General features: G+C 49.1%; 1 protein-coding gene across 1 annotated transcript; it reads right to left on the minus strand.

Moving 5' to 3' along the window:
- Nucleotide 1: 1 nt before the first annotated feature.
- On the minus strand, nucleotides 2-18,424 carry NBL1 (NBL1, DAN family BMP antagonist). Its single transcript, XM_083161929.1, has 4 exons — nucleotides 18,281-18,424; nucleotides 4,544-4,728; nucleotides 2,762-2,873; nucleotides 2-1,370 (listed from the first exon to the last, which is right to left on the minus strand). Exons 2-4 carry the CDS (start codon nucleotides 4,711-4,713, stop codon nucleotides 1,131-1,133), a joined length of 522 nt encoding a protein of 173 aa, XP_083018055.1. The 5' UTR covers nucleotides 4,714-4,728; nucleotides 18,281-18,424; the 3' UTR covers nucleotides 2-1,130.
- Between the last annotated feature and the right edge of the window lie 4,982 nt (nucleotides 18,425-23,406).

Below are 23,406 nucleotides of genomic sequence, written 5' to 3' on the forward strand. Positions count from 1 at the left end.
CTGTGATTACATTTTGTGTTTATTTAAATAATAACATATTAATAAGGGAAGATGTTAGAGACACTGTATAGTAATGAGAAAGCGGGTTACACAACGGCGACCGCCATCGCGATAGGCGCAGGAATGTAGCCTGACCGTGCGGCAACAAACTTTATTTATAACTGAACAGGAACATTGTGTGCACAGTAGTGATATTTCTCCATTTGATGCAGTGGGGAAGACAACAACTCCCATCAGACCTGCATAAAGGAACGTTACATTACAATTGTTCATTGGTACAAGGAGTGAGGCGCATTTCTTAATCTCATGTATCACGGCGTCCAGGATCACCATTCCCGGGACACATGAGACGCGTATGGTAAGAGAAAGTCATGCATTAGAGAGCCACAAGTGCTATTCCCAAAGCAATGTGCCATATATTACCAGAGAAGTCCGTAATGTCCATGCTAGGAAAGAAAAAAACTTTAAAGTGGATTAAAATATCCGTATCGCATAGATCCTGCCTTGGGTTCATGAAAGGCCAATCGCCTACTTCTGCTAAGTGCATTATTTAATGAAAGAAATAATAGGATTTGGCTTGTGAATTTCTTTTGTATGCACTTCCTATAAACATCCCATAGGTGGTGCTATTTGCTATTTAAAAAGCAATCTGGTTGCAACAGAACCTTTTTCACAAACCGTAAACAAGAGAAAACCCAGGGAACGGACTTAGCGCGATATTCCGAGATAACACTCTATTTTGTATAATGCCTCCATCCAAGGGGATAATAGTTACTGTAATGCTTTGAAGCACGGAAACCTGGCGGCGTTTACAATCACCCGGCGCCTAATGCAACATGACGTCACAGTTTTTGATGCCACCAGAGATTACGCAAAGTTCCTGCAGCTGCAGAGATGCAATATAGAGGACTGAAATATTATCTGGCTCGGTGGGACTGAAGCGGACCTGGACAGCGTATGAGAAACGTCCTTAGCTAGGTGAGGTGCGGTGGCGCTTGGCGGTACGAATACCGTTCAATAGTCCGTGTGGTGGCACTTGGTGTAGTCTCTGGTCCGAGGAAGGGTGAAAGTGCTGTGTTCTGTGGTGGATTCTTCCAGAGCGAGACAAGTCCTAGAGGTGGAAGCCTCCGCTACTCCTCACTCTCGCCTTCGCGCGGAGCGGTATGGGGGATCGCCTCCCCTTGTTGCTGGTGGCGGCCGATGTTCTCGGCAGGAGAAAGCGTCTCCTCGGCTGTGTTCAGGTAAACGTTAAACGTGGCCCCTTCTTGGCTCAGTTCCTTCCCGCAGGCCTGACAGCTGCAACGCAGGATCTTCTCCACCAGCTTGTCCACCCGTGGGACGTCTTCATTTCCGGGACACTCCAGGGTCACCTGCAAAGAGAGGGCGAAGGGTGAGAATATGGGCGCTGTAAAGTTGGCTTCCAAATCAGACCGCTATAACATTTGCCAGGGAGTAGAAAATAAAACATTGTGCAAGAAGGTATTCAAAGAAGTATATAGGCAGGGGCCACCATCAGGGGGGTCGGGGGGCTGCCAGGACTACAGTCCCGGGGGCCCAGACAGAAAGGGGGCCCAGGACTGGACTTAAGTATTATTTGCCATAAACAAAATGCACATTTCCCCTGAAGCAATGTAGAGGTGAAGTAATGCCACCGGGGCGGTAGATAGCGGAGGTCTTACCAAGCAGGGAGGAGGGAGGGCCCTGCCTATTCTGTCAGTCCTGGACCCCATATTTTCCTTTGGCATCCTTGTCTATAGGGGACTATTACATTCTCATGTACCAACAACATTAATTCCATCGATGGTTTTCTCTAAGTTGCATCAGAAAACGGCATCAGGCGTGTAATCAACAGTTGCTGGCGAGTGACTCGTCTATGTGCATTAACGAGAAGTTATTTAGAGCCAAAAGAAGGCAGAGTTCTGCGTAATAGGCTGCGAGTTGCAGACAGACGCAAGAAGCTGTAACGCAGCCGTTAGATCAGGGCCCTCTACACGCACCCACAGTGCAGGATTTAGCGATACCCAGGTATGAGCACAGATGGTTACATAAGCTCAGGTATCCTTATAACCTGGGTGTTAGGAGTATATTAAATAAAGTTTTTAAATATTTGATGTTACCCATAGCAACCAATCAGATTCTCTCTATCATGTTCTAGGTTGCAATAGACAAATGCTCGCCAGGATCTTTTTTCCGTTTTAGAAGCTATAATAAATGTACCCCTTGGTGTGACCCAAGGACCGCGGCTGGGACCCCCCGGCGCTAGATTAGATAAAGGAGAAGTATAATCTGATTGGTTGCTATGGGACTTCTAAAAACTCACACTTTAGTCAATTTCCCCCTAAAATCCCCAGTGCTGCGGGCTGTTACATATACCAGAATGGGCCCTCACTATTATCCCGGCTTTGGGGCTAATTCGAAGAATTCTTTCAGAATCATCGACTATTGAATGTGGAGCGCTGCGCAAGCTGAGACTCATTCAGTGCCGCAATGGCTGTGGGGAGACCTGGACCGCTGATGACATCATCGTCCCTCCCAACGGTCGGGCACTCGCAGAAAGAGCCGCTGTACCGCCCACACGGCCGCCAGCTGTCAATCAGCCAGAGTACGGTCTGTGATCACACGGAGGGCTGGCGCACACGCACTGGGGGTACTCAGATAGTCACCAGGCGATTCTATCTGAATAGGAGCCTTTGTTTCTACGCTGGATTCAGTATATACACAGCACCATACGGCACAATCACACACAACGCCAGATACTCACCACATCCCACATGGTCTTTGCCGGCATGCAGGAGTCGCAGTGCACCAGGGACTCGGTAGATTGTGGGAACGTGTTGGGGACGCTGTAACTGAAGCACTGTCCCAGGCAGGCCCTACAAGGAAAGAGAGGTCAGCGAGTACAAGACACAGACATCACCTCGGTCACCATGTATCATACACTCTGTGGTTAGCGAGAGAAACGGGGTCCCCCATAGCCCAGCTCCCCCGGGACAGGACTAGAAGGGCTCCGATTTCCATCTCCTGTAATTAAAGGGCTTTTCACCCCCGATTTCCTTATCATGGAGCGGGTCACTGCAGTGTCTAGGTGGACAGTCAACAGGCCTTATGTCGACATGGAAAAAAGTAAACTTAAGCATTATTCAGATCTGATCGCAGTACAAATTTGTTCTCAAAATGGGCAAAACCATGTGCACTGCAGGTGGGGCAGATGTTACATGTGCAGAGAGAGTTAGATTTGGGGGGGTTACTTTGTTTCTGTGTGCAGGGTAAATACTGGCTGCATTATTTTTACACTGCAATATAGATTTTAGTTTCAACACACCCCACCCAAATTTAACTCTCCGCACATGTTACATCTGCCCCACCTGCAGTGCACATGGTTTTGCCCATTTTGGGAACAAATTTGTACTGCGATCAGATCTGAATAAGGGCCTATGTCCACATGGAAAAGGTTGACACATGAAAAGGTCGACATGTGTTTTTCACGTTTCTTTGTGTCGATGTCGACCTCTCGCTGCGCTCGGCACACTTTGTTTCCAATCAGAGTCCACTTGGATCGACAAAAGCACAAAAAGTCCAACAAAAGAAAAATCATGAAGAACTCGTCAACAATTTCATGTGCCGACCAGTCTGGTATCGGTGAAAACCGGACAGGACAAAACCCCCGGACCGCCGGACCAGACAACAAACTCTGCATTTTGGAGCTTGTAGCCTCCGGTCCGGGGGGTGTCCTGTTCGGGGGTGTCCTGTCCGGAGGGCTGCCTGTGACACCTGTCACCAGGTAGAGGAGGGGGGGTAGAATAAACCCTCCCTGTATGGTCCGGGCAAGTAGCAAAAACCGGACGGTCCGGACCACAGGGGGAGGCTGTAATCTCCCCTCCACCATGTCCCTGGTGATAGCTATAACAGGGAGCCCCCCGGACAAGACACCCCCCGGAGAGGACACCCCCCGGGCCGGACCCTACAAGCTCCGGACTGCAGATTTTGATGTCCTGTCCGGCGGTCCGGAGTTTAGTCCGGTCCGGTTTTTACATAGTCCCCGACCAGTCTATCATCCAGATGCCCTAGTGACTGTCCACTGACCATCCGGATACCAGAGAGAGCGACCTTTCTCATTGCACGGTTCTAGATAAAAGCGCAATGCCATCTCGGGCTGGCGCCATGCTGTATGTACTTATGTGCTGCTCCTGCGCAACTTCTGTCACGCCCGGAACCAATCTCACCTGCTCACGCATGTGCCCCGTGTCACGGCTAATTGCCCCTGCGCAGGCCCTCTCCACACGCGCTATCTAGAAACACATTATACCACATTTCCTAACCACCTAATCCACTGATGAAAAACTGCCATCGGTGGCCATCGATGATCGGCGATCCGCCAGGGAATCTGGATATTCTGCATATTGAAATTCCCAGATTTGCAGATTCTGAACTTTTTAGATGGGATCAATAAATCAGGAGACATCGCAACACACAGGGTAGTAATTTATAGAGACGCCCATGCGCGGTATGACTGCGCCATCGCGTTAGCACTGCGCCCGCTCACCTGTTTTGGATAGATTTGGATTCGCAGCCGCTGTGGCCCACAATCTGGGTGATGTTTTTAGCTTCGCACCAAGCGCTTTTGTCGGGGAACAGGGCCAGCCTGTTAATGGGAGGCGGGGCCGCGAAGAGCGCTACTGGGAGCAGGAAGCCAATGAGGAACCGGATCATCATCGTCGTCACCTAGAACTGAGATAACATTGGGGAAGTTAGAGAACATTACCTAGAATATATATATATATATATATATATATATATTATCTTATATACATACTGTAAGGAAAATACACTAATCTTCAGCTTCTGGTGTTCCCTGTGGAAGTGACGGGACTGTCCTGCAGGGGTCGCTACAACCAGCTGCTTCTCTCTTCTTTTGTTTTTTGTTTCCTAATTTTGAGTTCTTGTAGGAAATGAGGATTCTGCCAAACCACTGACCCCAAGTGACCCATAAGTGTTCCTTTGTACTTCAATGCACTCCACCGCCTGACAGGGACAGACAGCCTGACCCACAGAGCACCACATACTGCAGCCTCCAGCGGGTGAGTGCAGATGGTGCCACAGCCTGACAGGGACAGACAGCCTGACCCAGAGAGCACCACATACTGCAGCCTCCAGCGGGTGAGCGCAGATAGTGCCACCGCCTGACAGGGACAGACAGCCTGACCCACAGAGCACCACATACTGCAGCCTCCAGCGGGTGAGTGCAGATGGTGCCACCGCCTGACAGGGACAGACAGCCTGACCCAGAGAGCACCACATACTGCAGCCTCCAGCGGGTGAGTGCATATAGTGCCACAGCCTGACCCAGAGAGCACCACATACTGCAGCCTCCAGCGGGTGAGCAGATGGTGCCACCACCTGACAGGGACAGACAGCCTGACCCAGAGAGCACCACATACTGCAGCCTCCAGCGGGTGAGTGCAGATAGTGCCACCACCTGACAGGGACAGACAGCCTGACCCAGAGAGCACCACATACTGCAGCCTCCAGCGGGTGAGTGCAGATGGTGCCACCGCCTGACAGGTACAGACAGCCTGACCCAGAGAGCACCACATACTGCAGCCTCCAGCGGGGGAGCAGATAGTGCCACCACCTGACAGGGACAGACAGCCTGACCCAGAGAGCACCACATACTGCAGCCTCCAGCGGGTGAGCGCAGATAGTGCCACCGCCTGACAGGGACAGACAGCCTGACCCAGAGAGCACCACATACTGCAGCCACCAGCGGGTGAGCACAGATAGTGCCACCGCCTGACAGGGACAAACAGCCTGATGCAGAACATTTTGGGTGTAGGGGTGTGGCCAGACATCATGGGCAGGGCAGTGGGGGGTAGGGGTGTGGCCAGACACAGTATGGGCAGGGCAGATCAGTGTCGGGGTAGGGGTGTGGCTAGGCACAGCATGGGCAGGGCAGTGGGGGTAGGGGTGTGGCCAGACACAGCATGAGCAGTGTTGGGGCTAGAGGCGTGGCTAGGCACAGCAGGGGCAGGACAGTGTGGGGGGGGTAAGGGTGTGGCCAGACACAGCATGAGCAGTGTTGGGGCTAGGGGCGTGGCTAGGCACAGCAGGGGCAGTGCAGTGTGGAGTCAGACTGAGATACCCCTTTATGTGCTCAGTGTGACGTTGTATAGTGGTATACTAACATCCCCAGGATAAACATCTGCAGGACAGTGAGGGATATCAGATGCCGGAAACCTACGTAATACAGAAATGAGATATATACACCCCAGGATGGGGTAACTATGCCATGCGCTGTGTGGGTACTGACCGCCCTAGGGTCACCGTGTCTGGGAATAATTTGCAGGTTTGCAGACAGTAGGACGCGTGCACCTTCCCAGTCATGTACAGACAGTTCCCCGGAACATCTCACCCCCAGCGCTCACAGGAATGTACCACAGCCGCAGGGATGGAATGTTACTTGGCTGTACATGAAGCAGCTCAGTATCTCTGCATCTACAAGACAAATGGCAACTGTGCATGGAACGCGGCCTTAACCCCTTCCCGCTGGATGCGGAGAGAGATAAAGTACCAAACACAGCCTGCAACAGGAGAGAGACAGAGTACCAAACACAGCCTGTAACATGGCAGCTGGAGAGATAAAGTACCAAACACAGCCTTCAACAGGAGAGAGACAGAGTACCAAACACAGCCTGTAACATGGCAGCTGGAGAGATAAAGTAGCAAACACAGGCTGTACCGTGGCAGCCAGAGTGAGATAAAGTATCAAACACAGTCTGTTCCATGGCAGAGAGAGAGATAAAGTAGCAAACACAGCCTGTACCATGGCAGCTGGGGAGAGATAAAGTACCATGTGTAGCATGAAACATTGCAGCTAGAGAGAGATAAAGTACCAAACAGCCTGCAACATGGCATCTAGAGAGAGACAAAGTTCCAAACACAGCCTGTAACATGACAGCTAGAGAGAGATACAAAACGAGACAATCTCCTACTAAGGTTTGATACATCTCCCCCAAAATCACTAAGTAACCCGATAATTAGGTGCACAGAACATGACCCAGACATTGCCTCACTTGCAGGACAGATACATTGCAGAGGCTCAGGGCACACTCTGCACCAGTGTTGGCCCCAGTGACTCAGCCCATGGGATGGACTCTTGAAAAAATATGGCAGCACACAGTAACCAACTCTTGTACATAAAGGACAGTATGGTTCAGGTACGGGTCATTGGATCGACCCAATTTAGGTCGACATCCATTATGTCAACACCTGATGCAAGGGTTGGAAGGTCGACACAAGCATTAAGTCGACAGTTGCAAGGTCGCCAGTCAAAAGTTTAAAATGGCGCGCTTCGCACTATTTTATTCACCCACCACACCCTAGTAGACAGTAGGGCATGAAATACCGCCTGTCGACCTTTGGACTGTCGACCTTCCCTAAATAGTGTTGACCAATAGGCCGTATCCTGCACGGTTCCCCCTGCCACGCACTGTAGTATACTGACAGCTAAATCCTATGTGATTTATCAGCGGAGACGTGTTCCGAGCTGCACACACACACAGCAGATACACAGAACAATTATCTCTGAGGAGGAGGAAGTTCATTCCAGCTAAATGAGATCCAGGCCTGAATGTGCGCGGTGCGTGCGGAGTATCATACACTACGCACCACTTCCCTCCGCATTCCACACATACGAAGCTTAACAGTAATCAGCGACCGCACACGGACGCTTGTATGTATCACGGTCACATGTGGGGCGTCACATCCAGCCATAAATACATGTCAGATTCTGGGACTGACAGCGCCGTGCGAGAGGATGTGCTGAGCTGATTGGGGACCACGGGCACAAGTTTTGGCAAGGACACCCAAAAAAACTGGGAAAACGTTTCATGTGTCGGCATTTTCTATGTTGACGTTTTTGCTTGTGTCGACCTTTGTCAATGTCAACCAGTAAGCCAGGTCTGATCTGGCCATCGGTATAATACCAGGGGAACAACAATGCAGAGGCAGAACTCTGGGAGGCAATGGAGACATCTGCCTCCGGGCTCCTGCTCCCAAAGGGGCACCTCTCCACCCCCTGGAAGTTTAAATTAGTTATTTAAAAGCCAATGATATCGCATCTGTGGCTGAGTTCTGAAATATATATGTGTTCTCTATATATCTATAGTTCTGAACAGATATATATATTTTATATCAGGGTTGTGTGTGTGTGTGTAAGTGTGTGTGTGTAAGTGTGTGTGTAAGTGTGTGTGTAAGTGTGTGTGTGGAGGGGCACCAAAATATATCATGCCTCCGGGGGACTGGGGCGAACTTATGCCACTGCAACAATGACAAGGTGCCCCAACCCCAAGACACACATGAGCCGCCTGGGTAAACGCTTCTCCTATCTGTCCTCAGGTACCACCAGGTGTATTGTGGATCTGCACACAGGTGGATTAATCCCTCATTCACCCTGAGGTCATGATTAATCCACCTGTCTGTCTGGAGAAATGAATGGAAATAAAGATGTATTGTCTGTGTGTGTAACATTTCCCCCCTCACCGCAGTCCTGCTGTTTGTGCTGCTGTCCGGATCACTGTAGGTGTTACACATTCCTGGGGTGGGTGTGTCTGGATTTCAGCATGGGTGCGCAGATTCGGGCAGGGATCAGGCGGCTGTGAGCAGGGGGGGGGGGATAATTTGTTCTCATTTTGCTTTGTTAGATGTTAGCCGGTATTTGATTTCTAACAGTTCTGAGTTGTGGGAAAGTAGCAAACGCCCCTACTATCCAAGACAAGAATTAGCTACGTCCCCCCCAAAATTCCCCAACCGCATCCACGCAATCCTCTCCCATACCTACAGCACATGACACTAAGGATAGCTGGGAGATAGGGATCAGTCCAAGGTGGAAATCGTTGACACAAGAAAAGGTCGACATGAGTTCATCATTGGGTTTTTGGTGTCAATTCGTAGATTTTAGCAAGTGAACACCAAATTAGCTTCGCACCCAGCGCACTTTGTCATTTCCGGTCCACACAGATGTTGCAGTATGAAAAAGTACCCCCCCATTGCCATGTCAACCTTTTAACTATGGGGACCTTGTGCATGTCGACTATTTGGTGACGACCTACTGTCATTTCTGCAACAATATTACATTTTCCAGAATGCAGCCGCAGTTTAAGCCATTGCACATGGGCCCTAGGGTGAGCGTGAATGCTCAGAATAGCGAAGATGGCGAATAGCGATTATCACTATTCAATGATTACTTTTAAGATTTGAAGTTTGAAATAAAGGAAATAAAGGAACTGTGGCTGCCTGGCTTCCCCAGGCAGCCACAGGACATGACTTCTACAATGGCCAGGTGCAATGAAAGTCTGCAATCCCCTGCAGAGCCAGTGGCAATTCATTTAAAACCTTGGAGCTCCACCCCTGCAGAGCCAGTGGCAATTAAATTAAAACCTTGGAGCTCTGCCCCTGCACAGCCAGTGGCAATTCAATTAAAGTCTTGGAGCTCCGCCCCTGCAGAGCCAGTGGCAATTCAATTAAAACCTTGGAGCTCCGCCCCTGCAGATCCGGTGGCAATTCAATTAAAGCCTTGGAGCTCCGCCCCTGCAGAGCCAGTGGCAATTCAATTAAAGTTAGTAGCAGATTGGCTGGTGCTTTTTATCTCTTCTTTATCTCTGTCCAAGGCTTAGTACATAGTACAGAGTGGAAACCAGATGAAACAGGTGGAGAAACGCGTACATGCAGTGTGCAATCAGCGCAAGCCGAGAGGATTCTTGGAGAGGAGAAATGTTCCGACACAGGGGATGGACCCCCCGCGAGGGCTTCTGAGAACTGTGCACAGGTGATAACTATCTTCTGCTACAAAAGAAAGAACCTCAGAGATCTGATGGGAGTGATGACCCTTTATACCAGAGAGAAAATGTCACACCACCTTGTACCCTGGTCACCCCAAGGGTTCGGGGTCATGTATGGAGGCACATCCTTGTACTATCAGCATTTCGCGCCATCCAGCTGTAGAAGTAACACATTTTGCTTTCCAGTAAATACCTTCAAATGCTACAAAATTGCCACCAGTCATAAGAACATTGTGGTGTCCCCTCATTCACAGGAATAATCTATGGAATAAAGCTGATTGTTGACAGAAATGATGTAATCGCACAACATACATAACTTTAATGGCGTGCACTATAAGAGCCGGGTCTCGCACCCCAGCGAATAACCCAGGGGGCAGCAGAGGTGCCACGTGTCCATTTACTGGTATAAGATATAGGTAGTGCCACCTGTGGCATGGGTAAGCTAATGTCATGCCCCCTCTCATGCCTGGGAATGTGTGCCACATAACCAAAAGGGCAAATCCAGAGGACATATGAGAGGGCATTATGATATGGCCTGCATTGTTCTTACCACACCTGGGGGCGAGATGTACTAAGCCATGAAAAATGATAAAATGGAGAGTGATTAACCACCAACCAATCAGCTCCTACTTGTCATTTTTCAAACACAGCCTGTAACATGGCAGGTAGGAGCTGATTGGCTGGTGCTTAGTACATCTGGCCCCAGAGAGGTCAAACCTCTGAAAATATGTCTCAAGCTCCCCAAGAAAGAAGCAATACAAAAAATTGGGGTCAATGTCGACAGGTGTCGACACTGACACAAAAACAGACACACGGTGCACAGGCAGTTACGTGTGCCCCCCACCCCGGTAAATGTTTTGCACATGTACCAGAAACCCCATCGCCAGCGCCTGTAATCCGGGGGAATGTCAGCCAATTACTTTCTGTATCTGTTATTTTACTAGCAGAAGTGATTTCCAAATCCCCGGCCGCAGAGCAATAAAACCGCGCTCAGGAATCCATTTTTATTTCAGTGCCTCATTTTCTCTGCATTTTCTATTTTTACACGAGGAATAACGTACTGAATCGGTATCAGAAGTATCCGGCCCAAAACGTATTCATCGTCCCACGGGCCCCAATTACAGGCCCCGAAATTCCTGAGCCTGACCCCAGATTTACTGAGGGATTTTCTCTGAAGAGAAGAATCTGCACAACTGTATCCATGTCCGTGTCTGTACGGTTCCTGCTGGAATACAGGGGCCTATGTACTATGCCTCTCAGAGAGATACAGTGGGGAGAGAGATAAGGTAGCAGACAATCAGCTCCTAACTGCAATGTCACAGGCTGCGCTTGACAAATGGAAGTTAGGAGCTGGTTGGGACATTATCTCTGCCTACTTTATCTCTCTCTCCAGGGCTTAGTATTTATCAAACATTGTTTTGCAGAAGTGGGGGCGGGGCTTGATGATGTCACAGTCACCCCCCTCGTACCCGTTCCCAGTACAAGTAACGTCTGCTCCAAGGGCGTAACTACCATAGGTGCAAGTGGTGCAGCTGCTGTAGGGCCCAGAGGTCAAGGGGCCCATCTTTACTGTCTAAGAAAGTTTGTCTCCATCAGTTGCACCTACAAACATTTGCTATGGGGCCTATGAATATCGTTACGCCCCTGGTCTGCTCTGTGTATATACAGGTTGAGTTTCCCATATATAAAATCGGATGTATTCCGAAATCCCACATTATGGGAGCAGGACGGACGCCTTTGTGACGGGACAGTGGACACAAACCTTGTCTCATGCACAATATGAATAAAGCTTTTCTATAAAATGACGCTCAGGCTGCGGGAGGGAGAGGCAGGGGGTAGTAGGGGGTCAGAGAACCAGACCCCTTCCCCACATCTGTGCATCATACGACAATGCTGGTGCCTTCTGGGACATGCACAGAGTAATAGGGAACATCTTGGCAGATCCCCAAGAAGACAAACGTGATTAATGCGGCTGATAATTGCAGCGGGGATAACGAGCTTTACAGAGAATTACAGTCGTGTACCATGGAATCCAGAGTACAATTCCTCCGACCTCCAGACGTAACATTCAATTTCCTCCCCACTTTATTCACCCGCAGTCACTTATCTGGATAAGTGGATGGATCTGGGGTTAACGGGGCGGAAAGTCACCCCCTTAGGGGCACTTAGGGGGGGGGGGGGGGGGGGGGGGAAGGACCCTATAGAGCCGGATATCGTGGCATGCAATGATAAGGTCAATAATAAGAAGAAGAAGATTCTATGTTCTATGGTTAAACAACAAAAATTAACTCTAGAATGTCTGTGTGCGTGTGTACATGTGGTGGGGAATATAGATTGTAAGCTCCACTGGGGCAGGGACTAATGTGAATGTTCAGCTATTCTCTGTACAGCGCTGTGGAATATGTGTGCGCTATATAATAACTGGTAATAATAGTCTCTGTACAGCGCTGTGGAATATGTGTGCGCTATATAATAACTGGTAATAATATTCTCTGTACAGCGCTGTGGAATATGTGTGCGCTATATAATAACTGGTAATAATATTCTCTGTACAGCACTGCAGAATATGTGTGCGCTATATAAATAACTGGTAATAATAGTCTCTGTACAGCGCTGTGGAATATGTGTGCACTATATAATAACTGGTAATAATATTCTCTGTACAGCGCTGTGGAATATGTGTGCGCTATATAATAACTGGTAATAATATTCCCTGTACAGCACTGCAGAATATGTGTGCGCTATATAAATAACTGGTAATAATATTCTCTGTACAGCGCTGCGGAATATGTGTGCGCTATATTATAACTGGTAATAATAGTCTCTGTACAGCGCTGTGGAATATGTGTGCGCTATATTATAACTGGTAATAATATTCTCTGTACAGCGCTGCGGAATATGTGTGCGCTATATTATAACTGGTAATAATATTCTCTGTACAGCGCTGCGGAATATGTGTGCGCTACATAAATACCTGGTAATAATATTCTCTGTACAGCGCTGCGGAATATGGCCCTTATTCTGATCGGTGCGGCCGGAGCCGATTATGCGGCCAGGACCGTGCGTGCGAAACCCCGCCTTCCATACGGATCGCCAACTCCGTCCGTATGCGGTAAGAAGCTGTCCGAACGGACCGCACGTGTATTTTTCACGGAATACGCCTCCTCCATCTAAGGGAACCTCACCCATCATTCGATGGTCGCAGACCATCGAATGCAGGACCGAGTGGTCCACCAGCACCCGCAACCTCAGACCACACGGACATTTTTCCGTGCAAAAGCAGGGATCTGGGCGGGCAGCTGACATCCAGCGATGTCATATGTCCGCCCCCTACACGTGCGTCACGGCCGCATTACCATACGTACGCCCAGCGTTTTCATGGGAACGCCCATGAAACGCGGGGCGTATGCATATGGTAATGAGCCCAAATAGCCCTTCACGCCCCTCTCCACCCCCTGTTCGGAGTGTTCACATATCATGCGGGATTTGGCCGTACGCCCCGCTCGCACATGCGCAGAGACGCCTCTGCACATGCGCAGACACAAAACATCGGCGGGCCGAACGCACGCGGATATATCCGCACCGATCAGAATAAGGGCCTATGTGTGCGCTATATAAGAAACTGGTAATAATATTCTCTGTACAGCGCTGCGGAATATGTGTGCGCTATATAAATAACTGGTAATAATATTCTCTGTACAGCGCTGCGGAATATGTGTGCGCTATATAATATAACTGGTAATAATATTCTCTGTACAGCGCTGCAGGATATGTGTGCGCTATATAATAACTGGTAATAATATTCTCTGTACAGCGCTGCGGAATATGTGTGCGCTATATAAATACCTGGTGATAATATTCTCTGTACAGTGCTGCGGAATATGTGTGCGCTATATAAATAACTGGTAATAATAGTCTCTGTACAGTGCTGTGGAATATGTGTGCGCTATATGATAACTGGTAATAATATTCTCTGTACAGCGCTGCAGAATATATGTGCGCTATATAATAACTGGTAATAATAATCTCTGTACAGCGCTGCGGAATATGTGTGCGCTATATAATAACTGGTAATAATAGTCTCTGCACAGCGCTGTGGAATATGTGTGTGCTATATAATAACTGGTGATAATAATAATCTCTGTACAGCGTTGCGGAATATGTGTGCGCTATATAATAACTGGTAATAACATTCTCTGTACAGCGCTGCGGAATATGTGTGCACTATATAAATAACTGGTAATAATAGTCTCTGTACAGCGCTGCGGAATATGTGTGCACTATATAATAACTGGTAATAATAGTCTCTGTACAGCGCTGCGGAATATGTGTGCGCTATATAAATAACTGGTAATAATAGTCTCTGTACAGCGCTGCGGAATATGTGTGCCCTATATAAATAACTGGTAATAATAGTCTCTGTACAGCGCTGTGGAATATGTGTGCGCTATATAATAACTGGTAATAATATTCTCTGTACAGCGCTGTGGAATATGTGTGCGCTATATAATAACTGGTAATAATATTCTCTGTACAGCGCTGCGGAATATGTGTGCGCTATATAATAACTGGTAATAATATTCTCTGTACAGCGCTGCGGAATATGTGTGCGCTATATAATAACTGGTAATAATAATCTCTGTACAGGGCTGCGGAATATGTGTGCACTATTTAATAACTGGTGATAATAATAGTCTCTGTACAGCGCTGCGGAATATGTGTGCGCTATATAATAACTGGTAATAATAGTCTCTGTACAGCGCTGCAGAATATGTGTGCGCTATATAATAACTGGTAATAATATTCTCTGTACAGCGCTGTGGAATATGTGTGAGCTATATAATAACTGGTAATATAATCTCTGTACAGCGCTGCGGAATATGTGTGCTCTATATAAGAAACTGATAATAAATAATAAACAAATTAACTTCATCCAAGTCTTAGTGGATAACGTCAACAATATCAGTTCCACAGGGATCTAGCGTCGTCGGCAAGTGATAGGCGCTGGACTGCGCTACACGCCGGGTTATTGGTTTAGAAGTGAATGCTTTTTATCAGTCTGGTATCCAGAAAATACACAAGAAATCGAGATAATACTATCACAATAATAAGACAAATAAAAGATAAGAGGATCTATGTACAAAGCATTGGAGAGAGATAAAGTACTGGCCAGACAGCTCCTAACTGTCATTTTTCAAACACATCCTTTAACGAGGCAGTAAGGAGCTGGTTGGCATAGTATAATATCACATTAATGAGGATCAGTATTGGGTAGCAGGTGGTGTGTAATTAGCACTTGGGTGCAGGTAATGAGGATCAGTATTGGGGAGCAGGTAATGAGGATCAGTATTGGGTGGCAGGTGGTGTGTAATTAGCAGTTGGGGGCAGGTAATCAGGATCAGTATTGGGGGGCAGGTAATGAGGATCAGTATTGAGTAGCAGGTGGTGTGTAATTAGAAGTTGGGGGGCAGGTAATGATCAGTATTGGGGGGCAGGTAATGAGGATCAGTATTGGGGAGCAGGTGCTGTGTATTTAGCCATTTGCGGGAAGGCAATGAGGATCAGTATTGGGGAGCAGGCGATGTGTAATTGGCAGTTGGGGTGTAGGTAATGAGGATCAGTATTGGGGGGCAGGTGGTGTGTAATTAGCAGTTGGGGGGCACGTAATGAGGACCAGTATTGGGGAGCAGGCACTGTGTAATTAGCCAGTTGGGGGGCAGGTAATGAGGATCAGTATCGGGGAGCAGGCACTGTGTAATTAGCAGGTGGGGGGGAAGGCATTGAGGATCAGTATTGGGGGGCAGGTAATGAGGATCAGTATTGGGGAGCAGGTGGTGTGTAATTAGCAGGTGGGGGGAAGGCATTGAGGACCAGTATTGGGGGGCAGGTAATGAGGATCAGTATTGGGGGGCAGGTAATGAGGATCAGTATTGGGGAGCAGGTGGTGTGTAATTAGCAGTTGGGGGCAGGTAATGAGGATCAGTATTGGGGAGCTGGTGCTGTGTAATTATCAGTTGGGGGTAGGTAATGAGGATCAGTATTGGGGGGCAAGTAATGAGGATCAGTATTGGGGAGCAGGTGGTGTGTAATTAGAAGTTGGGGGTAGGTAATGAGGATCAGTATTGGGGAGCAGGCGATGCGTAATTAGCCAGATGGGGGGGGGGCTGGTAATGAGGACCAGTATTGGGGAGCAGGCGATGTGTAATTAGCCAGTTGGGGGGGGGCAGGTAATGAGGACCAGTATTGGGGAGCAAGCGATGTGTAATTAGCCAGTTGGGGGGGGGGGGCAGGTAATGAGGACCAGTATTGGGGAGCAGAGGCGATGTGTAATTAGCCAGTTGGGGGGGGGGGGGGGCAGGTAATGAGGACCAGTATTGGGGAGCAGAGGATGTGTAATTAGCCAGTTGGGGGGGGGGCTGGTAATGAGGACCAGTATTGGGGAGCAGGCGATATGTAATTAGCCAGTTGGGGGGGGGGGGGCAGGTAATGAGGACCAGTATTGGGGAGCAGGTGGTGTGTAATTAGAAGTTGGGGGTAGGTAATGAGGATCAGTATTGGGGAGCAGGCGATGTGTAATTAGCCAGATGGGGGGGGGGGGGCTGGTAATGAGGACCAGTATTGGGGAGCAGGCGATGTGTAATTAGCCAGTTGGGGGGGGGGGGGGCAGGTAATGAGGACCAGTATTGGGGAGCAGGCGATGTGTAATTAGCCAGTTGAGGGGGGGGGGGGCAGGTAATGAGGACCAGTATTGGGGAGCAGGGGATGTGTAATTAGTCAGTTGGGGGGGGGCTGGTAATGAGGACCAGTATTGGGGAGCAGGCGATATGTAATTAGCCAGTTGGGGGGGGGGCAGGTAATGAGGACCAGTATTGGGGAGCAGGTGGTATGTAATTAGAAGTTGGGGGTAGGTAATGAGGATCAGTATTGGGGAGCAGGCGATGTGTAATTAGCAGTTGGGGGGGCAGGTAATGAGGACCAGTATTGGGGAGCAGGCGATGTGTAATTAGCCAGTTGGGGGGGGGGGGCAGGTAATGAGGACCAGTATTGGGGAGCAGGGGATGTGTAATTAGCCAGTTGGGGGGGGGGGGCTGGTAATGAGGACCAGTATTGGGGAGCAGGCGATATGTAATTAGCCAGTTGGGGGGGGGGGGCAGGTAATGAGGACCAGTATTGGGGAGCAGGCGATATGTAATTAGCCAGTTGGGGGGGGGGCAGGTAATGAGGACCAGTATTGGGGAGCAGGCGATGTGTAATAGCCAGTTGGGGGGGGGGGTAAGTAATGAGGACCAGTATTGGGGACCAGGCGATATGTAATTAGCCAGTTGGGGGGGGGGGGGGCAGGTAATGAGGACCAGTATTGGGGAGCAGGTGATGTGTAATTAGCCAGTTGGGGGGGGGGCAGGTAATGAGGACCAGTATTGGGGAGCAGGTGATGAGGATCAGTATTGGGGGGCAGGCATAGTGTAATTAGCAGTTGGGGTGTAGGGAATGAGGACCAGTATTGGGGAGCAGGTGATGTGTAATTAGCAGTTGGGGTGTAGGTAATGAGGACCAGTATTGGGGAGCAGGTGATGTGTAATTAGCCAGTTGGGGGGGGGGGGGTAATTAGGACCAGTATTGGGGAGCAGGCAATGTGTAATTAGCCAGTTGGGGGGGGGTCAGGTAATGAGGACCAGTATTGGGGAGCAGGTGATGTGTAATTAGCCAGTTGGGGGGGTAATTAGGACCAGTATTGGGGAGCAGGTGATGTGTAATTATAATTAGCCAGTTGTGGGGGGGGGGGGGAGGTAATGAGGACCAGTATTGGGGAGCAGGTGATGTGTGATTAGCCAGTTGGGGGGGGCAGGTAATGAGGTCCAGTATTGGGGGGAGCAGAGTTAGTCTCAGATATACTGTAGGACTGCAGTAACTCGGATGCTACAGACTTTTACTCTAATAAAATAAACAGCAAAACAATATAATACGTGGGACTGATCAGACCTGATTTTGGGCAGTGCTGATGGGGACACAGAGGGGTAAAGACATTGGGGACAGTAGGTAACAAAGGAGCGGTGATAGAAGTGCAGGGCAGTGATTCTCTTACTTGTCATTACCCCACAGGTGAAGTTACCCCCACATCTCCTCCATAGCACACAGTCTCCTAGGGCAGATACAGAGGGGTGCATCTCTGGGGGGGTATGGGCACCCCAACCTCTGGCAGTAATAACCTGTTACATTGTATCCTCACAGCAGAATGTCAGCTGCACGGGGGAGTGTTGCAGCCACCAAGGGGTTAACTTGTACGGAACTGAAGCAGAACTACAGGGGCATAGACCACAACGGTCCTTGCCCCAAGAGCTTACCATTGCCATTCAGCTAAGCCCCTGAATGAAGAGGATAAAGCGGCACACAGCCCCCCTCTATACCCTGCAGACATGTGGGTGCCCCTGGGAGCTGGTACTCACCAGGAGAAGAGCCAGGGGGAATAGGGTGTACCAGCCATCCAGGGCTCCTGCAGCGACTGGAAAACAAGAGAGAGCAGAGCTGCAGCTGCAGAGCACAAGTCAGGAGTGCAGAGCAGCAGAACCCGCCTCTCCTAATAGGGGAGAGACATCCCAAATCCTCCTCTGCCCAGTGCGGAGGGGAAGGGGGGGACAGAGGCAGCACCTCTGTGTGACCAGGGGGGGCAGGTACTGGCTGACACCACAGGGGAGCGCTCTGTGGAATTGCTGGCTGAGGCACCAGGGTGGTTACACACCCTCAGTACAGATATATCCCCCAATCATGCATCCCATAGGGAGCAGCTGCTGGGAATCCCAACAGCCGCACAGTAGCACTTCCCAAGTTCCCATGCTCAGTACCACATCACCCGCACAGTAGCACTTCCCATGATCAGTAAAACATTACCCGCACAGTAGCACTTCCCATGCTCAGTACCACATCACCTGCACAGTACCACCACATCACTCGCACAGTAGCACTTCCCATGCTCAGTACCACCTCACCCGCACAGTAGCACTTCCCATGCTCAGTACTACATCACCCGCACAGTAGCACTTCCCATGATCAGTACATTACCCGCACAGTAGCACTTCCCATGCTCAGTACCACATCACCTGCACAGTACCAATTCCCATGTTCAGTACTACATCACCCGCACAGTACCAATTCCCATGCTCAGTACTACATCACCCACACAGTAGCACTTCCCATGATCAGTACATTACCCGCACAGTAGCACTTCCCATGCTCAGTACTACATCACCCGCACAGTAGCACTTCCCATGATCAGTACATTACCCGCACAGTAGCACTTCCCATGCTCAGTACCACATCACCTGCACAGTACCAATTCCCATGCTCAGTACTACATCACCCGCACAGTACCAATTCCCATGCTCAGTACTACATCACCCACACAGTAGCACTTCCCATGATCAGTACATTACCCGCACAGTAGCACTTCCCATGCTCAGTACCACATCACCTGCACAGTACCACCACATCACCCGCACAGTAGCACTTCCCAAGTTCCCATGCTCAGTACCACATCACCCGCACAGTAGCACTTCCCATGCACAATACCACATCACCCGCACAGTACCACCACATCACCCGCACAGTAGCACTTCCCATGCACAGTACCACATTACCCGCACAGTAGCACTTCCCATGCACAATACCACATCACCTGCACAGTACCACCACATCACCCGCACAGTAGCACTTCCCATGCTCAGTACCACATTACCCACACAGTAGCACTTCCCATGCACAATACCACATCACCCGCACAGTAGCACTTCCCATGCTCAGTACCACATTACCCGCACAGTAGCACTTCCCATGATTAGTACCACATCATCTGCACAGTACTACCACATCACCCGCACAGTAGCACTTCCCATGCTCAGTACCACATTACCCACACAGTAGCACTTCCCATGCTCAGTACCACATTACCCACACAGTAGCACTTCCCATGATCAGTACCACATTACCCGCACAGTAGCACTTCCCATGCTCAGTACCACATCACCCGCATAGTAGCACTTCCCATGCTCAGTACCACCGCATTACCCGCACAGTACCAATTCCCAAGCTCAGTACCCCTTTACCCGCACAATACCACATTACCTGCACAGTACCATTCCCACGAACAGTACCACCACATAACTGCACAGTACCACTTCCCATACTCTGTATCACCACGTTACCGGCACTGTACCGCTTCCCATGCACAGTACCACATTACCCCACCATACCACTTCCCATGCACAGTACCACCACATTACCCGTACTGTACCACTTCCCGTGCACAGTACCACCACATTTCCGCCACAGTAACACTTCCCATTCTCAGTACCACTTCTCATGCACATTACCACCACATTACTCGCACTGTACCACTTCCCATGCACAGTACCATGTCTCATGTACATTACCTGCACCATACCACTTCCCATGCACAGTACCACCACATTAGCCGCACTGTACCACTTACCATGCACAGTACCACGTCTCATGTACATTACCTGCACCATACCACTTCCCATGCACAGTACCACTTCCTATGCACAGTACCACTTCCCATGCACAGTACCACCACATTACCTGCACCATAGCACTTCCCATGCACAGTACCACCACATTACCTGCACCGTAGCACTTCCCATGCACAGTACCACCACATTACTTGCACCGTACCACTTCCCATGCACAGTACCACCACATTACCCGCACTGTACCACTTCCTGTGCACAGTACCACCACATTACCGCCACAGTAACACTTCCCATTCACAGTACCACTTTCCATGCACCGTACCACTTCCCATGCACAGTACCACCACATTACCCGCACTGTACCACTTCCTGTGCACAGTGCCACCACATTACCCCACCATACCACTTCCCATGCACAGTACCACCACATTACCTGCACCGTACCACTTCCATGCACCGTACCACTTCCCATGCACAGTACCACCACATTACCCGCACTGTACCACTTCCTGTGCACAGTGCCACCACATTACCCCACCATACCACTTCCCATGCACAGTACCACCACATTACCTGCACCGTACCACTTCCCATGCACCGTACCACTTCCCATGCACAGTACCACCACATTACCTGCACCGTACCACTTCCCATGCACAGTACCACCACATTACTTGCACCGTACCACTTCCCATGCACAGTACACCACATTACCTGCACTGTACCACTTCCTGTGCACAGTACCACCACATTACCGCCACAGTACCACTTCCCATGCACAGTACCACCACATTACCCGCACTGTACCACTTCCCATGCACAGTACCACCACAGTATTGGCTTCTGTTACATTGCCACAACAATGTATCAACCGGTCTGTCACGTGACTGAGCAGCATCTATCAGTATCCCCGCCCCGGTACTGTGCCGGGGATACTGTGCACCTATGGGGGGTGCACTACTGGGTATGGATCATTGGATAGACAGCAACTAGGTCGACAATCACTAGGTCGACATGGGTTAGGTCGACAGGGTCATTAGGTCGACATAGGGGGGTTTCATTTTTTGGGGGGGGAATGTCGACACCGTCGACATGGACACTAAAACGTAGCTCCTTTCCGAGTGAATCAGAATAACCCCCTATTTTATTCTCCCACCACGCCCTAGTGGATGGTAGTGCATATAATACTGCCCGTCGGCACGTGTCGGTTAAAATAAAAACGCAAAAAAAACCATGTCGACCTTTGGACTGTAGACCATACCCATGTCGACTGTCATGCTTGTAGACCTAGTGACCGTGTCCCGCACCACTGGTCAGCCAGGTGCACTATACTGTTCACACCAGTAGGTGGCGCCACCAGAGAAGCACGTTATACTTATTGGCGGGTGTGGATCAAAAGGTCAAGTGTCTAGGTGGACCCCAAACAGTTGACATGGGGAAAGGTCAACACAAGAAAAAGGCCAACATGGAAGCGGCCGACACATGGAAATGTTGACATGAGATTTTTTTTGGCAAATTTGATATTACGATATATAATCTCTCTAAGTAGATGTTCTGCAGATCATTAGAGAGGCTAGTAATGTAATAGTCTGCAGATCATTAGAGAGGCTAGTAATGTAATAGTCTGCAGATCATTAGAGGCTAGTAATGTAATAGTCTGCAGATCATTAGAGAGGCTAGTAATGTAATAGTCTGCAGATCATTAGAGGCTAGTAATGTAATAGTCTGCAGATCATTAGAGAGGCTAGTAATGTAATAGTCTGCAGATCATTAGAGGCTAGTAATGTAATAGTCTGCAGATCATTAAAGAGGCTTGTAATGTAATAGTCTGCAGGATATATCACTATGTACCTGTCAGGGGTAGATGGGACAGAGCGATGTTCTGCAGATCGCTAGAGAGGTCAGTAATGTAATAGTCTGCAGGATATGTCACTATGTACCTGTCAGGGGGTAGATGGGACAGAGCGATGGTCTGCAGGTCACTAGAGAGGTCAGTAATGTAATAGTCTGCAGTATATATCACTATGTACCTGCCAGGGGTAGATGGGACAGAGCGATATTCTGCAGGTCACTAGAGAGGTCAGTAATGTAATAGTCTGCAGGATATATCACTATGTACCTGTCAGGGGGTAGATGGGACAGAGCGATGTTCTGCTGATCACTAGAAAGGTCAGTAATGTAATAATCTGCAGGATATATCACTATGTACCTGTCAGGGGGTAGATGGGACAGAGCGATGTTCTGCAGATCACTAGTCAGTAATGTAATAATCTGCAGGATATATCACTATGTACCTGTCAGGGGTAGATGGGACAGAGCGATGTTCTGCAGGTCACTAGGGAGGTCAGTAATGTAATAATCTGCAGGATATATCACTATGTACCTGACAGGGGTAGATGGGATAGAGCGATGTTCTGCAGGTCACTAGGGAGGTCAGTAATGTAATAGTCTGCAGGATATATCACTATGTACCGGTCAGGGGGTAGATGGGACAGAGCAATGTTCTGCAGATTAGAGAGGTCAGTAATGTAATAATCTGTAGGATATATCACTATGTACCTGTCAGGGGGTAGATGGGACTGAGCGATGTTCTGCAGATCACTAGTGAGGTCAGTAATGTAATAGTCTGCAGGATATATCACTATGTACCTGTCAGGGGGTAGATGGGACATAGCGATGTTCTGCAGATCACTAGAGAGGCTAGTAATGTAATAGTCTGCAGGATATATCACTATGTACCTGTCAGGGGGTAGATGGGACAGAGTGATGTTCTGCAGGTCACTAGAGACCGCGTCCGCTTGCCACACTATATAAAATCAACTCCATGCGTAGTTGGATAGTAGGGGTATGAAAAAATGGGGTGCATTTAACATGGGAGCCCAGATAATACATAAGTACCATAATGTCATATGGTATAGACATTAATTTCCTTTATAAATAAAAAAAAATAATTTCCTTAATAAATAAACATTGGTGTCATAGTGTGTCCCCCCTCCCCCAGCCACATAAACATTGGTGGCTAGTGGCATAGAAAAATATATTTATAAAAAAAAAAAAAAAATGGTGCGGGGTCCCCCACCCAAATA

Source organism: Crinia signifera, chromosome 19, assembly GCF_055691185.1.
Source record: "Crinia signifera chromosome 19, ASM5569118v1, whole genome shotgun sequence".
Taxonomy (NCBI): Eukaryota; Metazoa; Chordata; class Amphibia; order Anura; family Myobatrachidae; genus Crinia; species Crinia signifera.

Excerpts from the sequence above, each read along its gene's own strand:
- NBL1 (XM_083161929.1), bottom strand. The coding sequence starts at position 4,713 with ATGATGATCCGGTTCCTCATTGGCTTCCTGCTCCCAGTAGCGCTCTTC. Across the intron at positions 2,874-4,543 it reads TCCAAATCTATCCAAAACAG|GGCCTGCCTGGGACAGTGCT; the intron begins GTGAGCGGGCGC and ends CTTTCCTTGTAG. Across the intron at positions 1,371-2,761 it reads CAAAGACCATGTGGGATGTG|GTGACCCTGGAGTGTCCCGG; the intron begins GTGAGTATCTGG and ends CTCTCTTTGCAG.